The sequence below is a fragment of the Chelonoidis abingdonii genome, chromosome 5 (genome assembly GCF_003597395.2).
Source record: "Chelonoidis abingdonii isolate Lonesome George chromosome 5, CheloAbing_2.0, whole genome shotgun sequence".
Lineage (NCBI taxonomy): Eukaryota > Metazoa > Chordata > Testudines > Testudinidae > Chelonoidis > Chelonoidis abingdonii.
In genome coordinates, this window is record NC_133773.1 from 94,845,788 (window position 1) to 94,870,177 (window position 24,390).

Consider the following 24,390-nt stretch of genomic DNA (forward strand, 5'->3'; position numbering starts at 1 on the left):
ACAAAAGTGTACTTTTTGCCAGCAGCAAAAAGTTATAACCCAGAAGAACTGGAAACTAAAGTTGAAACTCCTACTGATGGAGGAAGGATTGCCCTCCTGATTAACAAGGTGCTTTTGGTTCTGGCTGAAGTTGCATGGCAAACATCAGCCTAATCATACCAACATGCAAAAGGGTGACTGTAACCTCAGGAGCTATGGACATATTCACAAAGCTGGGTCTACAAATCAACATCCAAAAATCTACCTTAACTCCAGTACAGCACTTGAAGTTTACAGGGTCCGATCTCAACTCACTGCAAGTGAGAGCACTCCTCCCACAACGGAGATTTCACAGCCTGATTACAGTCATTGACAGTTCAAGCCAGACCACAAACATTAGCCAGACATTGCCTCCAACTTCTGGGACACATAGTGACAGGCATGTTTTTAATATCTCATACCAGACTACACGTTAGGTGTCAACAGGCATGATTCAGATGTGTTTACAGTTCAAAAAAAGACAGGGTAGACACCTCTCTTGATGCCCTCCAGGGTCAGACACTCCCTGGATTGGTGGAAAGAACCAACAAATTAATACCCCTGCCTCCGACATTGCTTCTAATTATGGATGCATCCCTAATTGGCTGGGGAGTGCATCTCAGCAATCTCAAGATTCAGGGCAAGTGATTGCCTGTGGAGATGACTTTTCACATTAACCTCCTCGAACTCAGAGTGGTCAGAAATGCTTGTGCTCACTTTCTTCCACTGATCAGTAATATGCACATGAAAATTATGACAGACAACATAGTGTGCATGTATTATGTAAATCATCAAGGGGGTACCAAATCATCTTCCTAGTACACAAGTGCTAAATCTATGGAATTCGTGCCTTCACTACAGTTTTTTAATATCAGTGGCCTACCTACCATGAGGGCAGAACATAACAGCAGACGGCCTCAGTAACAAGTTCTCAGATGACCATGAGTGGGAAATGAACCCAACAGTGCTTCACAGCATATTCTATCAATGGTGAACTCCAATGATAGACTTGTTTGCTACTTACCTGCACAGGAAAAGCCCATTCTATTGCTGCAGAGCGGCCCTCAGGAAACATTCATTAAGGGATGCTCTCCTCCCCAGGGACAAGGCCCTCCTATACCCCTTTCTCCAGTTCTGTCTGCTGCTGAAGGTCCTGATTAAAAAGAAAAAGAGAAAACGGAAATGTCATACTGATTGCTCCCACCTGGCCAAGACAGACATGGTACTCGTACCTGATGGAGGTGGTGATGTGTCCACCAATCCGTCTTCAACCCATCCCGTATCCCCTCTCACAGAACGAAGGACAAACTCTCTATCCCAACCTGCAGGTCCTCTGGCTCAAGGCTTGGCTTCTTCATGGTTCCAAAACATACTGAGATGCTGCTCCAGTGAGGTGCAGGAACTGCACTACACAGTAGAAGATTAGCTACCTGACACGCTTATCTACAAAAGTGTATTAGGTTTTAGGTTTGGTGCAATTCCAGAAGAATTACCCTAGCATCTTCCACCCTCCCTGTGATGTTGGACTACATACTGTATCTCAAGAGGTCAGAGATATCCCTCAGTTTGCTCAAAATACACCTTGCAGTCATAACGGCTTTCCAACAGCAAAAGAGGGATACTCTGTTTTTGCCACCCAACTACAAAGAGATTCTTTAAGGGCATAGTGAACCTCTGTCCCCAATCCAGACACCCAATTCCAACTTGAGACCTAACTCTACTTTTAAAGAGCCCAACTAGACCCGCAGTTGAAACTATGGTCACTTGTTCACTTACATACTAGTCAATGAAAATGGCATTTCTGGTGGCCATCACCTCAGCAGGGAGAATAGAGGAGATAGCAGCACTAATGGCACCCCTCACCCCCTTCACAGTATTCTTTAAAGATAAGATTACTCTTATGCCACATCCAAAATTCATCACCAAAGTGACCTTGTCTTTTCCCAGAAACCAACTGATTCACCTCCCAACCTTTTTCCTTAAGTCTCACTGTGATAGCAGGGAAGCTATACTGTATATGCATGATGTTAGGAGAGCCGTAGCCTTTTATCTGGACAAGATGAAGGCCTTTAGGAAATTTCCTAATCTTTTCCTGTCCATTGCTGACGGTCAAAAAGTGCAGCAGTAGCTGCCCAAAGTCTCTCCAAATGGGTCTCAAACTGTATTAACCACTGCTGTCGTGCTCACAGTGTGTTACCTCCATCCAGAATTTGCACACACTCAATGAGGTTGGTTTCCACTTCTTTCACTTTCCTCGAGAATGTTCCTATCTTTGGAAATCTGTAGGGCAGCAACTTGGGCATTTGTTCAGACCTTTGCAGAACACTAAGCGGTTACTGGAGACTCTGCTTCCAATGCTATCTTCAGCTCCACAGTGTTATCATCCATAACAGACTCGACTCTGGAGCCCCAACCTCCCATTGGGGATACTGCTCGGGAGTCACCTATGTAGGGCATTACTTGAAGAAGAAGAGGAAATTACTTACCTTGTGCAGTAACAATGGTTCTTTGATGTGTGTCCCCCTATGGGTGCTCCACAACCTACCCTTCTCCTCTTTACTTCAGAGTTCTCAATGAAGTCTTCATGGTGGAGAAGGAATTGAGGTTCACTACACAATATCAATTAGCCTTAAGGCACAACACGAGGGAGGGAAAGAGCACATGTGGGCCAAATAGACACTGCTACCAAAGATTTCTGATCAGAAGTGCAGGGACACAGACACATCTACAGTGGAGCACCCATAGGCACATACAGCTTGAAGAACCATTGTTACTGCACTAGTTGAGTAACTTCCTCATCTGAAGAAGTGTATGGTTCACCATATCAACAACATTAAGATTTGGAATGTTAACCAACTTTTACTAATCTCTGCTTTCTGACATGCTGTTTCCTGACTGGCTTGTTGGAGGCCAGTAACAGATTTTTCTGACCTCCTTCCTCACCTTCCCTGTACAGTATTAGGGTTTTTGAAATATTGTGATTCATCAGGTCCAGGAAACAGTGGAAGAGTGATAGAGGGAAGATATACAAGTCCTAGCCTAATTAAGGCCTGGTTCCCTGTAGACTAAGAAAGGTTACTACAGGTTAATTGGAGCACCTATAGCCAATTAAGGCCCTATCAGGATAATAAAAATACCAAATAGAAAAGCCCTGCTTCAGGCAGAGAGAGTGGAACAAGGAAGGAGAGAGAACTGGAGTCTGGAGGTGTGTTGTTGAGAATTGAAAGACCAGAGAACCAGAGGAAAGGAGACCCTGCTCCAGCAGAGCAGAAAGACTCCCTCCCCTAACATCAAGGATCTAGGGTAACCCTACCCAAGGGGGAAGATGGTAAGAAACCCGCAAGAATTGAGAGGGGCTGGGGCTCAGAGTGAGGAGCAAACTCAGACCCTTTCCCCGCTTCCCTCCTCTACCACCTTCCTGGGCCACTAGCGGGGCCCTGGGTGCCCCAAGAGCAGGGGTAAGAGGTGGTGTCCTAGCCGCCCCCACCAAGGAAAGCGCAGGACCCACCATACCAACATCAGCCGTTTTGTCACAATATATATTATGTTAATGAAATTTAGAAATGCTCATGGAGAAAGTTCAGTATATTGTATTTCTGCTAAAGACTTTCAGAATGTATGTACTGACTTGTTTTTGTGAACATCAAGATCTATTGTCTCTTGAGAGAAATGTTGATAAAAGTGAAAAGTGTGATTTGTAGTAACCCAGGCCATGTACCTCAAGCTTTCTTCAAGTTTCTCCTTAAAACACACTTCTTTATGAAGCCTATAAATTCTAGTCCTCACTTCAAAGAAACACACAAAGATGATTCCTGAACTTCAAATTAGTGAGCATTATTAACCAGCAAAGCCACACAATCTTAGTGCTGGTAACCATTGTCGTCTTCTCTACCTTCCTTTCCCTTGATTATTATCCGACAGGGAGCCAAGATATTGTTTGTCTGTTCAATGTCATGGCATGTATGGCCATGACAGGATGTCAGCATCTCTTTGGGGTTCTGACTCATATTGGCCTATGATGGAAGCCAGATTAGGTGGAATTCTTCAAGCTCCAAGACAGACTACAAGGTTTACGTCCCTTTGAGTAGGAGGAGAGAACTAAGGGAAGGACAGAAGTGCTATGCAGGGAGAAATCCTAGGAAGAAGCCAAGCTCAGGAGAAAACTTTTTGGTTAAAGTTAATTCTGTTGTTTAAATTAATACAAAAGGCAAACTGCAGGAGTGAGTTTGGACATTAACCATATATATTTGTTTGGGCTGTATTCCAAGAGCACTTTGAGGACTCTGCCCATTTCCAGTGGCACTGCAAGAATAAATTAAATATATACAGTAAGACAATAAAATCTTGATGTTCACCTCAAGAGAAATATCTGCTTGCTAGATACTCCTTTGCTTTCAAACTGACAAAAGCATACAAAATAATCGATAGTTAAATACATACTGTATACATGTAATTGAGGGGTTTTTGTATTGAGATTTTTTCTTTTAAAATTAAATTTATGTTCTGAGTATTAAACACATCAGCTTTCTGGGTTAAAGCTATCAAACATAAACTTAAAATATTATAGTTCTTTATAAGGAAAGGAAACAAATAAATTAGGGATAGTGTTTCACAAGTGATAGTAACTGCATTTTAATTTTTATTAACAGAATAAAGATCCCAAAATGTCCCGAGTTGCACTGGAATCTCTCTATAGATTACTCTGGGTTTATGTTATTAGAATAAAATGTGAAAGCAACACTGTAACACAAAGGTAAGTTCCTTATGTAATTAAAACTATTATGAGGTTGTTTTAATGAATTTAAAAGTCAAACATATATTAATTAAAAAATACTCTCTAGGGAAAACCTTTTTGTAAAGTTGTGTGGATTTGTTCCTAACATCTGTTTCTCTAAATTTTTGTAGCCGTCTCATGAGCATTGTATCAGCACTTTTCCCCAAAGGCTCACGAAGTGTGGTACCTCGAGACACACCTCTAAATATATTTGTGAAGATTATTCAGTTCATTGCTCAGGTAAGCTCCCTCCTATAATATGTTTTAGATGGAGGTCTGAGAGTACAGTAATTAATTTGTGGAAAAAAATTTAAGATAAAACACCAAGTCCAACCCTGACATACTTTTATTGAAACCAGTAGAGGTACACATTAGGAATGAAATTAGACCATAAATTTATAAGAGAGTAACCAAATTTAAATTCACTACACAACCCTGTCATTCACAGAACATCATGCATCCTGTGCAGTCACTGAAGCAAGAGTTTTGTGGTGTGTGATTAAAGACTGCATTATAGTGTAATGTTTGAGTGCTTGATTTTGCAGCTTTAATGTTCTATTCATGTAGGTTTTTTTTATGTACTATAGTACAGTGCAAAGAATGCTACAGTAAAGTAACTGAGACAGTTACTCCATAGGAATCATTAGCAAAGAGGAATATTTTTTATCACTGGTAATTATAAGCTAGTAAGATGATATTCAGTTTATTGGCTTTGTGTATGTGCTAATACAAAGTGAGTCTGATGTAGGCATGTTTTTCTTCATAGGAACGCTTGGATTTTGCAATGAAAGAAATAATATTTGATCTTCTCAGTGTTGGAAAATCACCTAAAACCTTCACTATTAATCCAGAGGTAAAGTCACCTGAAGAGCTATTTATTTGTGAAACAGTGTACAGATACATAGCAAAGAATGTTAAAGAGTAAAATGTTAAAGAGTTAAACATACTCAGGCTAAGTAGTCCACCTGTGGGCTTCCCAGTGCTACTACTGAGCTTGCTGTAGTTCCCTCAACTGAAGTAGAAATGTTCACACATACACTGAGTCTCTGACCAACATCTATACCAGTAATTCTCAAACATTTATATTGGTGACCTGTTTCACATAGCAAACCTCTGAGTGCGACCCCGCTCCCATTATAAATGCTGGATGCAAAGCGGGGTTTGGGGCAGAGGCTGACAACTCGCGACCCCTCCCCCATGTAATAACTTCGCGACCCCCTGAGTCGTCCTGACCCTCAGTTTTAGAACCCCTGATCTATACCATCTGAGACATTCAAAACAAATCATTATTTTCATGTGACTATTGCCTTGTTTTAGAGAAAGAGAGGGTAGAGGTAGCCCAGTACAAAGATTTAACAACTGTGACTTCATCCAAAAGAGATAATGGGAAATGATGGGAAAATTACTATGAATAAGTATGCAAAGAATGAACTGTTAGGGGAGCATGTGAGGATGGGTTGGTTCATATGTCGAAAGAGTGCAGTGTGGATCAAACCAAAGAAACAGCTGTAGTTGTGCAGTAGTGTTTTTTCAATTCTGTCCAGTAATAGCTGGGGCAGGAACTAGGTAACATTTCACTTGTTTCCATAAAAAATTAAAAAACAAACATGGAAGTGTGTGTGTAGGTGTTTACTATAATTATCATCCTTTTCTCAGAGAAGTCCTTCTCAGCCCTTTTCAGTTTAGTATGTAAGAAAGCCCCAGTCTTGCAGTTCTTTGAGTTCAGCAGCCTGTGCATGAGCAATGAATTGTGAAATTAGAGCCTTAGCAGGTAACATTTTATATACTTTGATATCTGCCGGGAGCATGTTACTCTGTGAGGATTCACGTCAGTAGTAATCATTTAGAGCTCTGTCCTTCAAGTTATTGATTCCCTCTTAAGAGATGCTGAGCTGCTCCCAAATCCCATTGACTGAATCAGAGCTGAGGAGGTGCATCCCTGGATCAAACCATTTTATCTTACTAGTATAAATATTCTAAAATGTAACATTTAAATGTGTCTACCATAGTAGTGCTCTTTTGATCTGTCCCTAAAAAAAGGACAATGAAATACGTATTAATGTTTATTTTGCACTTCCTATACAACGTTGCAAGTTTGCAATTCTTCCTGATTTCTAATTCCTTTGTTTTCCCTTCCCTCTACCATTGAAGCGCATGAATATAGGCCTTAGAGTCTTCCTTGTGATAGCAGACAGTTTGCAGCAGAAAGATGGTGAACCACCAATGCCAACAACAGGAGTTGTTCTTCCCTCAGGAAACACTCTGCGTGTAAAGAAAATTTTTCTCAATAAAACTCTGACAGATGAAGAAGCTAAAGTTATAGGTGAGTGGTATTCTTTTGCAAGAACCATAACAGGTTAAATATCACTCACTCACTCACTCATGCCCGTCACCCCAACTGGGGTATGGGCCGCCAACCACAGATCTCCAGAGTCCTCTATCCTGGGCCATTTGCTCTAGCTGGTTCCAGGTATAGCCCATTTTTTTGCTATCAGCCTGAAGGTCTCGTCGCCAGGTATTTCTTGGACGGCTGCAACCTGCGCCACCTTTCCTGACTCGTACATGGTCCGCACGTTCCATGTGCCTATGGTAATCCTCCTGGTTGCAAGAAGGGTAATGGGCTTAGTGGCTTCCTCATGGCTTTCACCACCCAGCGTCATGCATCTTCGAGTTGAAGACCCTTCTTTTTCCAGGGTAAAAGTCTCTGTTGTCTCTATTGTCGGCGTTTCTGTAGCAAGTTGATTTTTTACGGGGTGGAGTTGCTAGCCCCACGCCCAACCCTCCTCCTTTATCCTGACATGGGACAGGCAGGTGGCCCCAAAGAACCTCTCTGGTGGAGTTAGGTTAAATATACACATGCATAATTTGTGATACTGAAGCAGTATTTTTATGTGGGGATTGGTTTTATATTGTAATCAAAAAAATTTTTTTATAAAGTGTACTGGTGAAGTTTTTTTTTAAATGTTCCCACATATTTACAGTAGAAACGTGAACTCTGGCACATAAAACCCTGGCCCTCCATCTACCAGTGCAAAGCAGCCTGAAAACTGTTCCAATGAGTCAACTGGGCATTCCCTTGATGTAGGGAGCATTCTGGGGCAGCCCTAGGAGAAAGCAAGGGGACTGAGGCCACAACCACTGTGCTGCGCTGATTCCTGGCTGATGGAAGGGTAGGCTGTAGACCAAGGGTGGGCATATTACAACTGGGGGCCTCATCCAGTCCTCAAGCTCCTGCCAAGGAGCAGGATTTGGGGCTTGCCTCACTCTGGTGCTCCAGCCGGGGAGTGAGGTAGGGGGCTTACCCCATTCTGCGTGGCTCCCAGAAGCAGTGGCCTGTCTCCCATGCATAGGGGGAGCCGGAGGCTCTACACGCTGCCTTTGTCCCAAGCAACACCCCTGTAGCTCCCATTGGCCAGGAACAGCCTGGCTGCGCCTCTGCATAGGAGCTAGAGGAGGGACATGCCACTGCTTCTGGTAGCTGCTTGAGGTAAGCGCCGCCCAGAGCCTGCCCCCCAACCCCCTGCCCCAACCTGATACCCCTCCTGCGCTCCAAACCCCTCATCCCCAGCTCCACCCCAGAACCCACATCCCCAGATGGTGCTCTCGCCCCCTCCCACACCCGAACCCCCAATTTTGTGAGCATTCCTGGCCCGCCATACAATTTCCATGCCCAGGTGTGGACCTCAGGCCAAAATGTTTGCCCACCCCTGCTGTAGACTATAGACCACTCTTAAATATGCTGGGGATCAAAAATGCCTCAGAGTCAAAGAAATAGAAAAAGTGCTTAGAGTCACTTCCTTCCATTTATTTCCTCTATTCCTCCAAAAAGAATTATATACTTTTATATAACACATCCTGTTTAATTATAAAAAAGGAAAATTGTGTCAGTTAAAATATGGTTCAGTTAAAATTAATTTAGTATATGATTTCTTATCTTTTGTACAAGAAGATACTGGTCCTAAATAAAGTAAGTAGTGATCAAATAAGAGACAACTAAAGTGAAAATAAAAATTTAAAAATACCGAGATGTGAAAGAGGTGACTTTGAGTGCTTTACTTCTTCAGGAATGTCAATATACTACCCTCAAGTAAGAAAAGCACTAGACAGCATTCTTAGGCATCTGGACAAAGAAGTTGGGAGACCAATGTGCATGACTAGTGTACAGATGTCAAATAAGGAACCTGAGGACATGATCACGTATGTAGCAAATTATAATTTAATCATCCTTTCATATCTTTATAATTAATTTTTTGTACCTAAAAGAAATTCAGAGATCAATTTATTAATCAATGTAAACATGTTTAAGTTTAATTTAATGCTAGGATACTTAAAATTTGTCCACAAAGGATATGATAGATTAATTATGAAGATTTGAGGTTGACTCCCTAACATTGAATGGAACTTTGAAAATGTATGTGTATTTAATACTGAAAATACCATAAAGGAGGCTTCCCTGTGATTCTGTTTTGTGTAAATTGAATTTGTAGGGGGGAGAGAAAACCTAAGATTGATTTGTTTAGAACTTGTATTGCTGCTATCCCAAGACTGATTCCAGATGGCATGAGCAGGACTGACCTTATTGAATTACTAGCAAGGTAAGGAAAACTTAAATCCCAGTTTTAATGAAGGTCCTAACAAAAACAAAAAAAGCTTCAGGCTGTATTTCAGAAACCCAAGGCCCAAAAACTATTGTGAATATATTATTAGATACTAATGTTCCATTTGCACAGAGTCTGATTTTTTTTATTTTTTTTTACACTGTGACATGTATTGTCAGCAATACAGAAAAGTAGCAGAGTAGATTCTAAAAGAGAGAATCTTGCACACAAGAACAGACTTAAAATTTTTCATATATGGCCTCTCTTTAAAAGTTCATATTTTAGTTACTTTGCATTTTGTACAGGACTCTTCTTGCACTCACAGCTGCCATCTTCTTTTGCTGATCATACTGTGAAGGCATTGTGGTTTGACGTAGTCAAATTTGCCAAATGTCAGACAAAATTTTGAGGGAGATTTGGATTTTGTTTCTTCTATATTTCTTTTTCTCACCCTTTTCTACTTATTTCCCACCAACCCTGTCCATATTCCTCTCATTATGACTTCCCTGATCCTGCATGCATACATAGTTCCATAGATTGAAGGAGAAGAGTGGACTATCAGCATTTGCAACTCTGTTAGAGCACACAAAGTCAGGAAAAGGAGCTGAGCTACGAGCCGAGGAATTTTCATGTATTAGCATGAAAGAAAATAAATCTCTCTAATGCTTTCCTAACAAGTTTTATGAAGAAAGGAGAGAGGAACAAGTTAGTTGAAATGGCCTGAGCAAGTAGTATTGGACAGGTGGAATTAGCGGGAATTTGGGGGCAGAAGAGGGGGAAGGACAGTGTCTGGTGGGAGCCAGGAGTAGAGTCTTAAATGTGGGTCACGTCTACTTTAATGTCAGAGTCTTGGCAGGACTACAGTATAGTCAACGGCTATGGAATGATTTTGCTGATGTTTGTTCCTGTGGTTTTGGAGTCAGATAGGAACAGAAGATGGTGTTGTGAGAAAGTAAAAACTTAAAAACACAAGTATTTTTTCTAATTATAAAAAATGTCATTAAAATGACCATATCATAGATGTATGAATGTGTTTGATAAGTGTCTCCTAGTTTAAGAAGCTGAGCCATATTTTCAAAAGTGCATACTAAATTGTACACTTGTTTTTTTGCACATGCCTGAGATGAGCTTGCGGTTTACACATGAACATAGCTATTTATTTAGAGTTCATTCTGTAGAGGAAAAAAGCACTCCACACCAAAGGATGTCCATCCAGAACTTTGAAATATTTGCAGATGTTGTTCAGGTATGTGCAAAACTGCGTACCTGAAAGCATGGCCCGTTCTCTTCAAATTATTTGATTACCCTCTTAATTATTTAAAGCCTACTGCTTTGAACTGCTGTAGCAGTACACCCTGCTGTTAATAATCCAGATGTAGCTTCAAATGGATTTAGAACTAATGTTCAGGTACGAGTCATGTGTCCAGGCTGGGAGCATGGCTAGCTCAGCCTTCCAACACAGAGATGCTTCATATTGTATGGTCAACGATATAAATTGACTTTGCTTTATAACTGGTAAAAGGCCTTTGTCCAATTGAGAATGTGAGGATTTGCAGGAATGGTGAAGTTTTTTAACAATGCTGTACACTCTCTTAACAGACTGACAATTCACATGGATGAAGAACTGCGTGCCCTTGCATTCAATACTCTACAGGCGTTAATGCTTGATTTTCCGGACTGGCGGGAAGATGTTCTTTCAGGATTTGTTTATTTTATTGTGCGTGAAGTGACTGATGTCCATCCAACGCTTCTTGACAGTGCAGTAAAGATGTTAGTGCAGCTAATAAATCAATGGAAACAAGCAGCTCAAATGCAGAATAAAACCCAAGATTCTCAGGTATTGTAATGCTGCATGAAATTCTTACATTACCAATTCCATGTAACTGAACAAATTTCTTGTGAAATTAAAACACTTTTTCTCTCTTAAAATCAGTTTTTAGCAATTTGCTTTCCTAACCTGAATCATAACTTTTTTTTTTTTTTTATTGTAATCTATGCAGTCATAGGGCAGCCCCTCCTGCAGCAGGCCACAGCACAGCAGGCCTACTTGCCTCAATTTCTCCTTTCAGAGACCCCGTAACTCCACACCAGGCTCGCTTACCTCAATAAAATACCCCTCCTTAGGCCTAGTTTATTACAAAATGTGCAGATAGTCCAAACTATAAATCCCCAAACAGCCCATTTATCACCCCAGTGCAAGTATTTAAAATCCCAAGACGGCTCATCTATTGACGTAATATGTCACATTCCGGCATTCTCTACTACATGCGGACTCTTTCTTGGTTCCCTTCTGTCCCTCTTCCTGGACAGCTACCCCATCCCTTCCAGCTGATGTGCAACCCTGCTCTTCCCAAAGGGAATGCCCCTGACCCCTCTGCTGGGAGATCATCCTTATCAGGAGAGCATCCGTCACTCTCCATGGTGCTTTCATTATTCCCCTGGGGTCAGCTGTTTGGCCTGGGAGATATTGGTGGATAAGCTCCTCCATTGCTCCCCTGCCTTAAGTCCGCTCTGGCCCTCTGGCTTAGACATCAGCAGATGAGACTTTCTGTTTCTTCCTAGTCTTAGCCCTCTCCATAGCCATTTCTCTCTGGCTTGGGGAGGTCAGCCAGCAAACCACTCTTGCTGCTCTCTTGTCTTCAGCCTTTTCATAGGAACCAGCTGCAGCTTCCTCCTAGGACCTTCCACAGTCCCTCTGACTCCCACACAACTCTCACCTGCCTTTTCCTGACTCTCAGGTAGTTCTGACTCAAAAGGTTTCTCTCTGTTGGTTCTCTTCCCTGTAGGGCCCAGGTTCCCTCTTGTCAGTCCAGATGGGGAGAGCTGGTGCATCACAGGTGCACTAGCCCTGCTCGCTCTTAGAGGGCCAGTGTCACCCTGGCATATGCTTATTCTGTTTATATTATAGAGAGGTATTTTTGTATATACACTTGTATCCTCTTATTTGTTGCTGAATTTTGTGTTTATTTTTAAAAAAAATATGAACAAAAAAGTCAGAGGTAAAATAGTACCCCATGTTCCATACAGAGAAGTCATCTACTGCATCTTTTTTATGTGAAGGTCTCAGGATGTAATTGGAAATATAATTAATATGAATGAATGAATCGATTTGAACTAGCAAGAATTTACCTTATCCTTCACTCAAAAGTTTTAAAGTGAACCAACTCCTTTTTGTTGAGGTTGAAAAAGCTTGGTAAATTGTTTTTAAAATATTGCATGCCTCTCCACTGGTCTCAGCAGAAAGTGGAATACTCAGAATTGAACAGGAAAGGTCTTTGCTATGATACTTCTGTTTTGGCTGAGACCAGGAAATGCTAGAAACCTTGTGAGAGTTAATGTTATGCAACGTTTTAGAACCATTTCTCCCATCACTAATAATTGAACCAATATAGCTCAGTAGTGTTAGCTTTGCTGTTAATTTTATTGATACCTATATAATTTTTTTAAAGCGTGATGCCTCTAATGGAACTGCCCATACTCTTCCCCTGGAGAGGACCCTTTACTCAAACGTATTTCATATTGTGGAAGGCTTTGCATTGGTCATTCTTTGTAACACAAGGCCTGCGACCAGAAGATTGGCTGTCAGCATTCTTCGAGAAATGCGGTCTTTGTTCACACTTTTAGAAATTTCCAAGGTAAAAACTAAGAGGTAGTCGTATATAACTATTCACTGAGAGTACTGCTTGGTGTCCTTTCTTGAACTTTGAGATTCTCATGCATCGTATTTGTTACTTTTTAGGGTGATGATGAGTTGGCAATAGATGTGATGGACAGACTGAGTTCATCTATTCTTGAGAGTTTCATACATCTCACTGGGGCAGATCAGGTAGGAATATTTTGTGGAGAATATAAAGTTACTCTGCAAATCAGTTTGTCCTCAGTTTAATCATATGTATCTTTATATAAATATTGATGTTCTTTATGTGATGGTCCCTATAAGTATTCCACATGTGGGGGTGTGCATGAGCACCATGTGCCTGAGTCTGAAAGTGTGTGTTGACAGTGTCTGTTGACCTGCACATATGTAGGGCATCCGCTCATGCTCCCAGCCGATGATATGATAAATAGTGCAGGTCAGTGCCTCTCCAGTTCCCTCTTACCACCGCATAGCCTGAGTCAGAACCCTTGTTCCTTCCTGCTCTTAGTTTTTGCTAAGAGAGTAGCTATTCTTCATTCAGTGTATATAGCTGTAAATAGTTGTAGTTGTTTTAGTGTAGATAACCACACCAACTTATCAATTTCCCAATTTCGGGACCGTCCCTCCCCTTCCCGGGTACTATGCTCCAGATTCTGGGATTTAAAAACTGCATCTCTTGCCTGCACTCATTCTCTGTGAGCACCGAGCACCAGAGAGGTCTTTACTGCCTTGGCAAGGCACATGTCATGACTTGCTGCTCCATTTGCAAGTCCTTCCTGCCCGGATTCTGGGAAGCTTGAGAGCTCCACCTCCGGAAGAACTTGATGGAGGAAACCATGAGACAGGGCACATTTGGATCCAGAACTGGCAGAACCCCCTATGCAGTGACAGTCACTGGTGGTGAGTACCCCTCTGACCACCTCACATGCTCTGGATCAGTCGGTACTGAAGACCAAGGACGTGTCCCAGCATAAGAGTAAAAAACACTCTCCCAGGCAGAAGAGCAGATCCCGACCGTGGACTGCTCCTAAGCGCAGCGTTTCCTTCCCGAGCCAGACTAGGTGAGAGGTTGAAAGTGGATCCTGTTGGACCAATACCACGCTTCCCCATATGGAAGGTAAGGCCAGATGCAAACGGTATCCAACATTACTGTCAACCCTGGAACCCACACTCACTGGTGAGCTCGGCACCTATCCTGCAATACCTCTGTGCCTTCTAGACAGGCCAGCTCCTCAGATGTCACCAGGGCTCTCTGACATTTTCATGGGCACACCATAATCTTCTGGCATCTTGAGTCTTTCTTGGTGGAGGAGTTGATTATGTCCTATTTACATTCTTCATTGATCTCTGACCTCCCACTCACCTGTGAAATCTCCACTCCAGCAGATGAATCTTTGTTGCTGCTGCCAGAGAATCCCATCCAACGGCCACACCTCCAGTACCAACAGTGTGCCCCCCTCAACATTGCTGGAAATGTCTTCAGAGTCTGAGGAGTTCTCAGAGCCAGAACCCTCCTTCTCCCCAATGTTACGCCACAGTCTGGACTCATGGCCCAGACTGCCTTACCCCGCAGTGTATAATCCGACAACAGAGGCTTGGTACCACTACCTGTGGGTCCCACTACATCTGGGGGGCACTTCTTTTTGGCCTTGCTGGGCATCCTGGGATCCCCATTGCAGATGCCAGGCACCATCACAGGCATCTGATCAACTATCTCTTATTCATCCAGTGACACCATCAGTTTATGAGGAACAGGCAGACATCAAACCAGTACCGCCAACTCTGCCAGTACCCATTGCTGCTTCCTCATTGCTGAAGGAGGTGCTTAGTTCTCTCTCACGGTCTCTGTTGGTTGACGACTGCCAGCACCAGGACTTTCTGCAGAGAATAGCAGCAGACCGGGGTATTTTGTTGGAAGAGGTTCTGGACCTGCAACACCAGCTTTTGGACATCCTCCAACCTTAGGGGCCCTCTTAGGTGGCTCTACCCATAACAAGGGCATTCTCCAACCAGCATGGGCAATATGGCACATCCTTGCCTCCTGTACCTCCACACTTAAGAGGGCAGAGAGGAGGTGTACCTGCTCAAGGGGCAGATTTTCTTTTTGCGCATCCTCCCCCCATCTCTCTCGTTGGCCACTCGGCAGTAGAGCAGGCACACCACCAGCAGCTGCAGAAGTCTACCCCTCTGGACAGGGTGGCAAAGAGGATGGACCTTTTGGGCTGGAAGGTATATTCCTTTGCAGGACTACAGCTGCAGATTGCAAACTACCAAGCTCTGCTAGCCAAGTATCATTTTAATAACTACAACAAGCTAGCAGAGTTCACGGACAAGCTGCCACCAGACCAACAGCAGCAATTCCAGGCACTGATGGATATGGGGTGACTGGTCACCAAGGTGGGCCTTCAGGCCACTGTGGATGCAGCTGACACATCCTCTCAGTCTCTAGAGACTGGGGTCATCATGTGCTGGGACTTGTGACTCCAATTGTCTGGCTTCCCCAGGGAATGGAGATCATTCCCAACATGATTTCCTTCGAGAGGAAGCAGACACCCTCTTCTGGAGGGGCACCATAGAATGTGTCCCGCAGTACTACTATGGCCGTGGGTTCTACTCCCCTTATTTCCTTATGCCAAAGGAAGAGGATGGCTGCCGCCCCATTCTGGATCTCCAGTCCCTGAACGAATTCATATGCAAATTCTGGTTCTGGATGGTCACACTTCCTCTCAATATCCCATCCCTCCCCCAAGGTGCATGGTTCGCAGCTCTCAATATGAAGAATTCATAGTTTTCATATAAACATCCACCCAGCTCATCAAAAGTTCTTCCATTTCATGATGGGACACTCTCGCTGTCAGATGAATCCTCCTCTGGGTCCTCCTCTTTGGTATCGCCACTGCCTCTTGCATGTTCACAAAGGTCTTCACTGTCATCGTGGCCCACATGCTTTGTCTCGGCCACTCTGTGTTTCCTTACCTGGATGACTGGCTCTTTGTTGTGCCATCCTGCAACTGTTTCCTCTCCATGATCCAGACCCTTCACGGCCTCCTTGCTGGCCTGGGTATCTGCATCAATGAGGACAAGTCAGTTCTCATCCCTACCTGTGCGCTCACCTTCATTGGGGGATCCTTGGACTCTCTCACGGACCAAGGTTTTCTCTCACAGACCATTTTGCCGCCCTCACCTTCTTCATGACACAGCTGCATCGCAATCCACGTATGTGTATCTCCCAGTGTCTTTTCCTCCTTGGCCACATGGCAGCCTGCACCTCTGTGACTCCATATGCCCACCTGCGTATGCACTGGCTCCGGTCAGTTGGCAAACTGCAGCTGGATCACCTGGCAAGGCAGTCCTGCTCCCATCCTCCATCCTGGCTTCCCTTATGTGGTGGCCAACCCATCCAAAGTCCTGGCCAGCATCCCATTTACCCCTCCCGTTACCCCACATCACACACACCTTGCTCATCGGGTGGAGTGCTCATTTGGAAGGCCATACAGCTAAAGGCTTTGGATACCCAGAGAAGCTCAGATGCAGATCAAATCCTGGAATTGCAGGCTGCCCGCATTGCTGTCAGGCATTCCTGCCCCGATCAGATTCTGGCAAGTTCAACTGCTATCCAACAGTATGACAGCAGTTGTGTATATCAACAGGCAGGACAATGCCAGGTCCCCCTCTGCACAGAGACCATTCACCTCTGGAACTGTGATGCCTCAGGCATGGAGTCACCCTCCATGGGATGAATCTCCCGGGTAACAGCAACTCCCTGGCGGACATGTTCAGCAGGTCATTCTACACCAGTCATGAGCAGGAGTTACACGACCCCATGCTCTACTTGGTCTTTTGCCTGTGGGGCATGCTGCACTGGGACCTCTTCATGACCACCACAAGCTCCCCCTCTTCTGCTCCAGAGGCATCATCAGGCTGGGCTCCCAGGGCGATGTACTACTTCTGCCCTCGACCACCAAACTCTGTTATGCTTTCCTGTCCATCCCCCTGCTCCCTCAAATCCTGCACAAAGTGCAGCGAGATTGAACATGGCTCATCCTCGTAACCCCCTTGTGCTTCCACCAATACTAGTTCATCAATCTCTTCTACCTCTCCGTCTGCCCCCCGATCCGGCGCCTCAACCTCCCAGATCTCCTCACACAGGCGCATGGCTATCTGCAGCATTCTAATCTAAGCCCCTTCCATTTGACAGCTTGGTATTTGAATTGGGCTCGCGTCTAGATAAGGCATACTCCACGCAAGTGTGCGATGTCTTCATGCGCCGCAGATGACCATCTGCCAGGGTCTGCTATCAAGCAAAATGGCAACACTTCACCACTTGGACACACTGCCACCACTAACCTCTGGACTCCATCTCCATTCCATCTCCATCTCCATCTCTTCAATTACCTTCTCCAGCTTAGTTGGTCAGGCCTTGCCCAGTCTTCCGTCTGCATCCGTCTGTCAGCACTCAGCACCTTCCTCTCTCCTGTGGATGGGTTCTTCGCCTTCATTCCACCTGACTACTACCTCCTTCCTCTGCAGTCTACTCGCTGTTTTCCCATTGGTACAGAAGCCTACCCCTTCTTGGGACCTCAGTCTTATCTTCTCTGCCCTCACAAGGATGTCCTTTGAACCCCTCACGACCTACTCTCTTGCCCACCTCTCTATAAAGATGATCTTGGTGGTCATCACGTCGGCGAGGCGGTAGGTGAGCTGGCGGCCATGATGGCCAACCCCCCTCCCCATTGTCTTCAACAAAGATAAAGTCTCCCTGCAACTGCACTCCAAGTTTCTTGCCAAGGTGGAAGTTCCGTTTCACCTCAACCAATCTATCCACCTTCCAATTTTCTACCACAAACTGCACACCTCTCCTAGGGCACACACATTGCATTCTCTCGATGTCCACTGTGCACTGGCCTTTTATCTCCAACACACCTGCGCCTTCCGGGCCTTGCCCAGACTGTCCCTCGCCATTAAGTGCTGTTGGGAGTATACCCTCTCCTCATAACACCTCTCTAAATGGATCTCCCATTGCATTGAGGAATGCTATGCCTTCTCTTATGTTCCTCCACCCCCTGGAGTCAAACCCAGTCCACGCTGGTGCATACCACCTCATTGGCTTTCCTTACAGATGTTCCGTGCAGGACATTTTGTTAGGGCAGCCACGTGGTCCTCTGTCTATACCTTTGCTGCTCACTATGCCATCGCCTCACCGGTGGCAGCAGACGCAGCAGTTGGCCATGCCATCCTGCAGACTGTGGCTTCCTGCAAGTCCTCACCCCACCCTCCACACTGAGCACTGCTCGCTATGCATCCATGTCTGGAATCCATATAGGGACCATCACTCATAAAAGAAAAGGGGGTTACTTTACTGTAACTGGAGGTTCTTGGAGATGTGTGGTCCCTGTTTGGATTCCAATACCCACCTTCCATCTCCTCTGCTGCAGGCTCTCTTGCTTGCTGGCGAGAGGGACCTGGAGCAGCATCGACCAGCACAGCCTCTTAAAGCCTCAGATACACCACGCAGCCGATGCATGTGCAGGTCAACAAACACTACTAGAAACAGCTCTGGTGTATTGCGCACATGCACACCCACGTCTGGAATCCAAATGTACTTATCTTTAAGTTCCACGGTATAAAATGCTACTTTCTTTCTGTGCAAGAAATATCCCCAATAAACAAACAGTGCAGTTTGAGTAGGTGTCTGAAACAGTAAAAGGTCTCAGATTAGTTCCCTTTTCTTTGCTAGATGTTCCTGGAAGTTGTCTGCTCTTCTGGCACTGTTGAAGAATCCTCTGATCCCCTTCTACGAAGGGAATGTAATAGATTTCTGTTTCTTTTAAAAATGATTTATTAAGGATAGATTTCTCTGCTCTTCAGTTTAGAAGCTTCTGGTGTGTGACTTGGAGATGACTATTAGAGGTTTGAGAATTTAGTAACTTCCAAAAAAAGTAGGTCATTAATGAGCCAAAGGCTGAATATAAAACTAGATCGCTTCTAATGGCCAATTTCTTTTCTCCTGTGAGAGAGAAAACAGCTTAGCTATGTATAATCTCAAGGGAAGGAAGTTTTGGGTGTGTGTTCTTTGTCTCATCTCTGTTGGTCTCTAGTCTCTGAGGGGATCACTCCATCTCCAGGCTTTCTAATCTTCTGTTTCTAAGTTGTGAGTACAAAGGTAGAAAGAGACAAGAGTACGAAAGGACAATTAGGCTTAAGTGATGGTTTGTGTTTGTGATTTACATGTGTGGTAGTCTTGCTGGATAGGTGTTAATTGTAGTTTCCTTTGAAAAATATAAAGGCTTTTATTCAATTTTGTTTTCTCAACAAATGACTCTATCATATTGATCACACTGTTGGTAGCGGAGAGACCATTTGTTAGGTCTTGTACTTTCTTTTATATAATGAGCTTTCTTTTAAAAACTTGTGATTTTCTTTCTAGTTGAGGCTCAAAGGGATAGGAATCCTCGTGCTAGGATTACGGTCTCTCTCAGGGAAAGAGGGGAGGGGGAAAAGAAGGAGGGGGAAGGTGAATGGTCCTCTCTGTTGTGTGTTTTCAAGGACTTGAAACACGGTGATCTCCTAGTGTACCCAGGGCGGGAAAATCTGGGAGGTAGTAATTAAGAGCGGGAAGGGAAGTGGTTATCCCGTTTTGGTGTGCAAGACTGCAGCGAAGTCTGGGAAGGTTTTGGGGAGACCAGAGTGAGCCAGACACTGGAATTTCTGGCTGGTGGCAGCGCTATCAGATCTAAGCTGGTAATTAAGCTTGGAGGTTTCATGCAGGCACCCACATTTTGGACGCTAAGGTTCAGAATTGGGACATATGCTTTATGACAGTGCCCTCTAGCAGTTTTTTGTAAGACAAAGTTAATAATAATTAAGGCTAACTTTTTGCATGGATATTTTCAGTAAAAGTGAGGGACAGGTCATGGGCAATAATGAAAAATTCACGGAAGCGCGTCACCTGTCCTTCATTTTTACTAAAAATACCCATGACAAAATTGGTAGTCTGGGCGGCTGGGGGGAGGGTTGGGATGGGAAGCTTACAGGGTCCCCTTCCGCTGGCAGCTCCATGCTGCAGGGATCCCCCCTGCCTCCAGCCTGAAGCTTTGGGATCCTCCTAGCCGTGGCTGGGAGCTGCTGGGGTCCCTCTTGCCACCTGCAGCAGTGGGGATCCTCCCTACTCCCCGCCATAGCTGGGAGCTCCAGGGATCCCTCCTGCTCCCACGGAGACCAGAAGTGGTGGGGGTCCCCCTGGCTGCCTGCGGTAACTGGGAGCAGCAGATTCCCCCCTTTTCCCCCTTGTGGTGCCAAGAGTGGCAGCTGGGAGCTGCAGGGCTCCCTTCCTGCCATCCACGGTGGCTGCAGCTCCCAGCCGGCATTGGCTGAAGTCACGGAGGTGTTTTGGAAATCGCGGATTCCGTGACTTCCGTGATCACCGTGACTAAATAGCAGCCCTAATAATAAATCAGTCTGCTCCCTGTGCGTGCTCACTGTATGATTTAAAGCTTTTTTTAGACATTCAGTGATGCAGATTAAAAAAAAATGGCTACATATATTAAATGTTTGTTTATTCTGTTTATGTACACAGACTACTTTACTGTATTGCCGCAGTTCAATAGATTTACAAACATTAGCTGACTGGAGCTCCTCCCCTATCAGCCACCAGTTTGATGTGGTGAGTCCATCACATATATGGATATTTGCACATGTGACCCAGGGTCAAGATCCGTGGATTGTAAGCCTTTCCAGTTTTATGAAACAGGAAAATCTTCCAAAACACTGCCCAACAGCTGTAAGCTATGCTTGGATGTTTGCTTACACAAGACTCCAACTGTTGTCTCCACAGGTTGACATTAAGTAAGTTCACTTCTTAAGTTAATTGGAAATACCACAGTATATTAAACCTCTTTTTTTTTTTTAACATTTATTGAAATTACAATACCCATTAAATTTCAATATTATGTAAATATACAGCACTATTATTTCCTATGTTTTAATCTTTCTTTAATATTAATAACAGAAAATTAACTGAAATGATTGGGTTTAGAAGAGAAGTAGTATGCTATAAAGATTAATTCTTGCCTTTTGACTATATTGTACTTTAGCAGTGATGTATATTTGCAATAATGCATATTTTTATAGTTGAATTTGCTGTACAGCACCAGTCTTCAATAATAAAATCAGAGTAGAGATTACAATGTTAAGGATCACACTTAAGGATATTAAAATATAAAACTCCGCAGAGAATAAAATGAAATGTGTAAATTGCATTTTCTAAATTCATGTTATTTTTCTACCTATTTTTTTCTTTTTATAGCAGTCCTATCAATGCCAAGAAAGTAAATACTACTACAAGTAGTGATTCATATATTGGGCTCTGGAGAAACTACCTGATTCTTTGCTGCAGTGCAGCAACTTCCACATCCTCTTCCACATCTGCAGGTTCTGTGAGATGTTCCCCTCCTGAGACGCTGGCGTCCACTCCTGACAGTGGTTATAGCATTGATTCAAAAGTAGGTTCTTCTGACATTTTCTGAGTGGCTCTGAATAGTTCAGTAACGTAGAAATGTTTGACTTACAGCGCATCCCCTATTTTGAAGATGCTTTTCTGATTTGTATGAAAAAAGATTGTTATGCTACTACCACCTTGCTTTTGTCAAACAAAAAACAATTAACTGGGACATATCCGCAAATTATACCTATTTTTTTTCTGCTTGACCTTCCTTAATCTGAAGCTAAATCTTGCCAAAATTGTCAGAAAAATTTACGTGCCCAAGCATAAAATCTGCTCTGATGATGATGAAAAAAGTTGGTATTTTATTTATCATTAAAGAGTTACATCTTTAAGCAAATGGGCAGGTAGAATTCTGTAGTTTTAGGCTAATAAACTAATCTCATTCCAGTGATTGAATCAATCTACTTTTCAGTATTTTGACACTTTTAAGTGTTTTCCCCCAACCAGAGACACCCGTCAACTTTTTGTTTTGTTTTGCATCAGAGGCAGATCTTACTGTTCTTAAAAGTTTTTCAACATGGTGGCTTCCCCTAAAGAGGAGAAGGCAGTTTGTGGACCGTAGAGCACATTTTTTCCGTGGCAGGGAGCATCCTATTTTGTTCCTTCTGTTACCAAGACCTCTTCCCTTGTTGGGAGGAGGGTACCCATTGACAGGAACTTAAATTTCTTTGAGACTCCACATGGAGCCAGACCATAGGCCCCCAGAAGGTTTACCTTCATCCTCTAAAAATGGCAAATACACTAAAACACCCAAGGCCCTCTTAATCCAATGGGTTTACCTTGCAGAATTGGGAATTTCTCATCATAGAAGTTTAAGATACTTTACTTAACCCACTATCAAAATGTGAATTGGATAGTCACCAAAACTCCCAGAGTGCATTTTCCCCCCTAAGGGAAAAGGTAGAAAAAAATGCTCTCTAGCTGTAATGATTTGGAGAACATTATGTAAGAGCCCTGAATAAAGCTGCATTACAGACCAACTATTCCCTATCCACAAGCTGTGTAGGTTTTTAAAGGAATTATTTGACTGCTGGTGGACTCTGCCATAACCTGAGCTGTTAAAAAGAAATCCATTACAATGGACGAACAGTGGCTGTAAAGATTCCATTTAAAAAAATGCTAGAGTACAATTTCGAGAAAGATTGACTTGTCAGCTAAGTTTTTTCATCTGGTACTTTGTATTGAAATCTTAGTACCTAGCTGGCAGATCTGAAGAAGGCTCTCCCTAAAAGTTTCTGAATCACCAGGAAAAAACAGGAAATCATAATGCTAGCCCTAATTTTCTTTAATGCTTGAACATTCTCTTCAACTTTCTTTATCACTAACATAGTAAGCAGAAGAGTCTTGTGGTTTGCTATGGAAGTTTCAGTTGGTAACTGTGGTGAGTAGGTTGCTATAGGGTAGTGGTCACCAACTTGTCGACCACAATTGACTGGTCGATTCTAGAGGATCTCCCAGTCGATCACAATCTCCGGTGGTGCAGCGGGGCTGCTGCTAAGGCAGGCTCCCTGCCTGCCCCAGCCTCACGCCACTCCCTTAAGCAGCCACATGGCCGAGGGGGCAGGAGTCTCCCTCCATGCTCTGCTTCTGCCTGCAAGCACCGCCCCCACTGCTCTCATTGGCCGGGAACAGGGAGCTGTGGCCAATGGGAGCTGCAGGGGGTGGTGCTTGCAGAGAGGGATGGCACGTGGAGCCATGTGCCTCCTGCACCCCGCCCCAGGGGCCACAGGGTACATTCATCCCTTCCAGGAGCGACATGGGGCTGGGGAAGGGAAGCCTGCCTTAGCAACAGCCATGCTGCGCTGCTGACCGGGAGTTGCACCCCAGCCCTGAATCCCCTCCTGGAGCCAGCACCCCATACCCGCTCCTGCACCCCAAGCCCCAGCTCTGACCCCCCCTCCCATAACCAGAACCCTGTACCCCCTCCTGCACCCCAACACTCTGCCCCAGCCCGGAGCCCCCTCCTGTACTCCAGCTCCCTCTCAGAGCTTGCACCCTGTATCCCCTCCTCCACTCCAACCCCCTGCCCCATGATGAGCCCAGAGCACCCTCCCACACTGCAAAACCCTCGGCCCCAGCCCAGAGCCTATACCCCCTCCCAAACCCCTACTCCAGCCTGGTGAAAGTGAGTGAGGGTGGGGGAGAATGAGTGATGGGAGGGCGGGGGGATGGAGTGAGTGAGACAGGGCTTTGGGGAAGGGATGGGGCTTCAGAGAAGGGGCAGGCTAGCTCCTGGGTTGCTCTTAAATTCAAAAAGTGATCTTGGACGTAAAAAAGTTGGAGACCACTGCTATAGGGGATACCAAAATCCTGACATAAGGTGATAAATCCAGTTGTGTGGATGAGAGAAAAGGAGAAGAAGCCAGGATACCTCTTTGCAGAAATTAAGTTTTCTGATAGGCAAGTAAAATATATTTAATTGGAAATTTTAGGAAAAGCGTTATCCTAAAGGAGTTCTCACGTGTGCTACAAGCACTTATTTGTTATACTCATGAAAGACATACTGACTTTTAGCTTTATTATTTATGGGCTTTTTTTTCATATAACAGTAGTCCTGCTCCCTCAGAGGCAGAAGTAGTGAAGGCATCTATCTCAGGGAACTGGAGAAAATTGACAATTCTTGTGCATATATATTTATCACTGTTGCATTGCATGCTCCCTGTGCACTCAAGTTTGGATTCTGTTGGTCAGCAGTGCCATTGGGACTACTTCTGCAGCCCTGAGTGTCCTCCAATCCAAAGATTTAAAGGGTAGAATGGCCTCAACTGTCCTTCAGTTCCTTCCCACCACCCAAGGCTATGAGTATGAATTTGAAGTATCTGAACTTAATACTCATTGGGCAATCTATCCATTGTATTGT

General features: G+C 44.1%; 1 protein-coding gene across 25 annotated transcripts in view; it reads left to right on the forward strand.

The window, feature by feature from the left end:
• FRYL (FRY like transcription coactivator) overlaps nucleotides 1-24,390 on the forward strand; it is a 434,628-nt gene that overhangs the window by 273,277 nt on the left and 136,961 nt on the right. For all 25 annotated transcript variants that reach the window (XM_075066487.1, XM_075066485.1, XM_075066486.1 and 22 more), the window contains 11 exons: nucleotides 4,668-4,771; nucleotides 4,924-5,032; nucleotides 5,559-5,645; nucleotides 6,944-7,115; nucleotides 8,857-8,989; nucleotides 9,280-9,387; nucleotides 10,990-11,227; nucleotides 12,840-13,025; nucleotides 13,130-13,216; nucleotides 20,604-20,872; nucleotides 21,333-21,528. In XM_075066487.1, coding sequence (XP_074922588.1) covers nucleotides 4,668-4,771; nucleotides 4,924-5,032; nucleotides 5,559-5,645; nucleotides 6,944-7,115; nucleotides 8,857-8,989; nucleotides 9,280-9,387; nucleotides 10,990-11,227; nucleotides 12,840-13,025; nucleotides 13,130-13,216; nucleotides 20,604-20,872; nucleotides 21,333-21,528 — 1,689 coding nt within the window. The remainder of the gene's footprint in view (nucleotides 1-4,667; nucleotides 4,772-4,923; nucleotides 5,033-5,558; nucleotides 5,646-6,943; nucleotides 7,116-8,856; nucleotides 8,990-9,279; nucleotides 9,388-10,989; nucleotides 11,228-12,839; nucleotides 13,026-13,129; nucleotides 13,217-20,603; nucleotides 20,873-21,332; nucleotides 21,529-24,390) is intronic.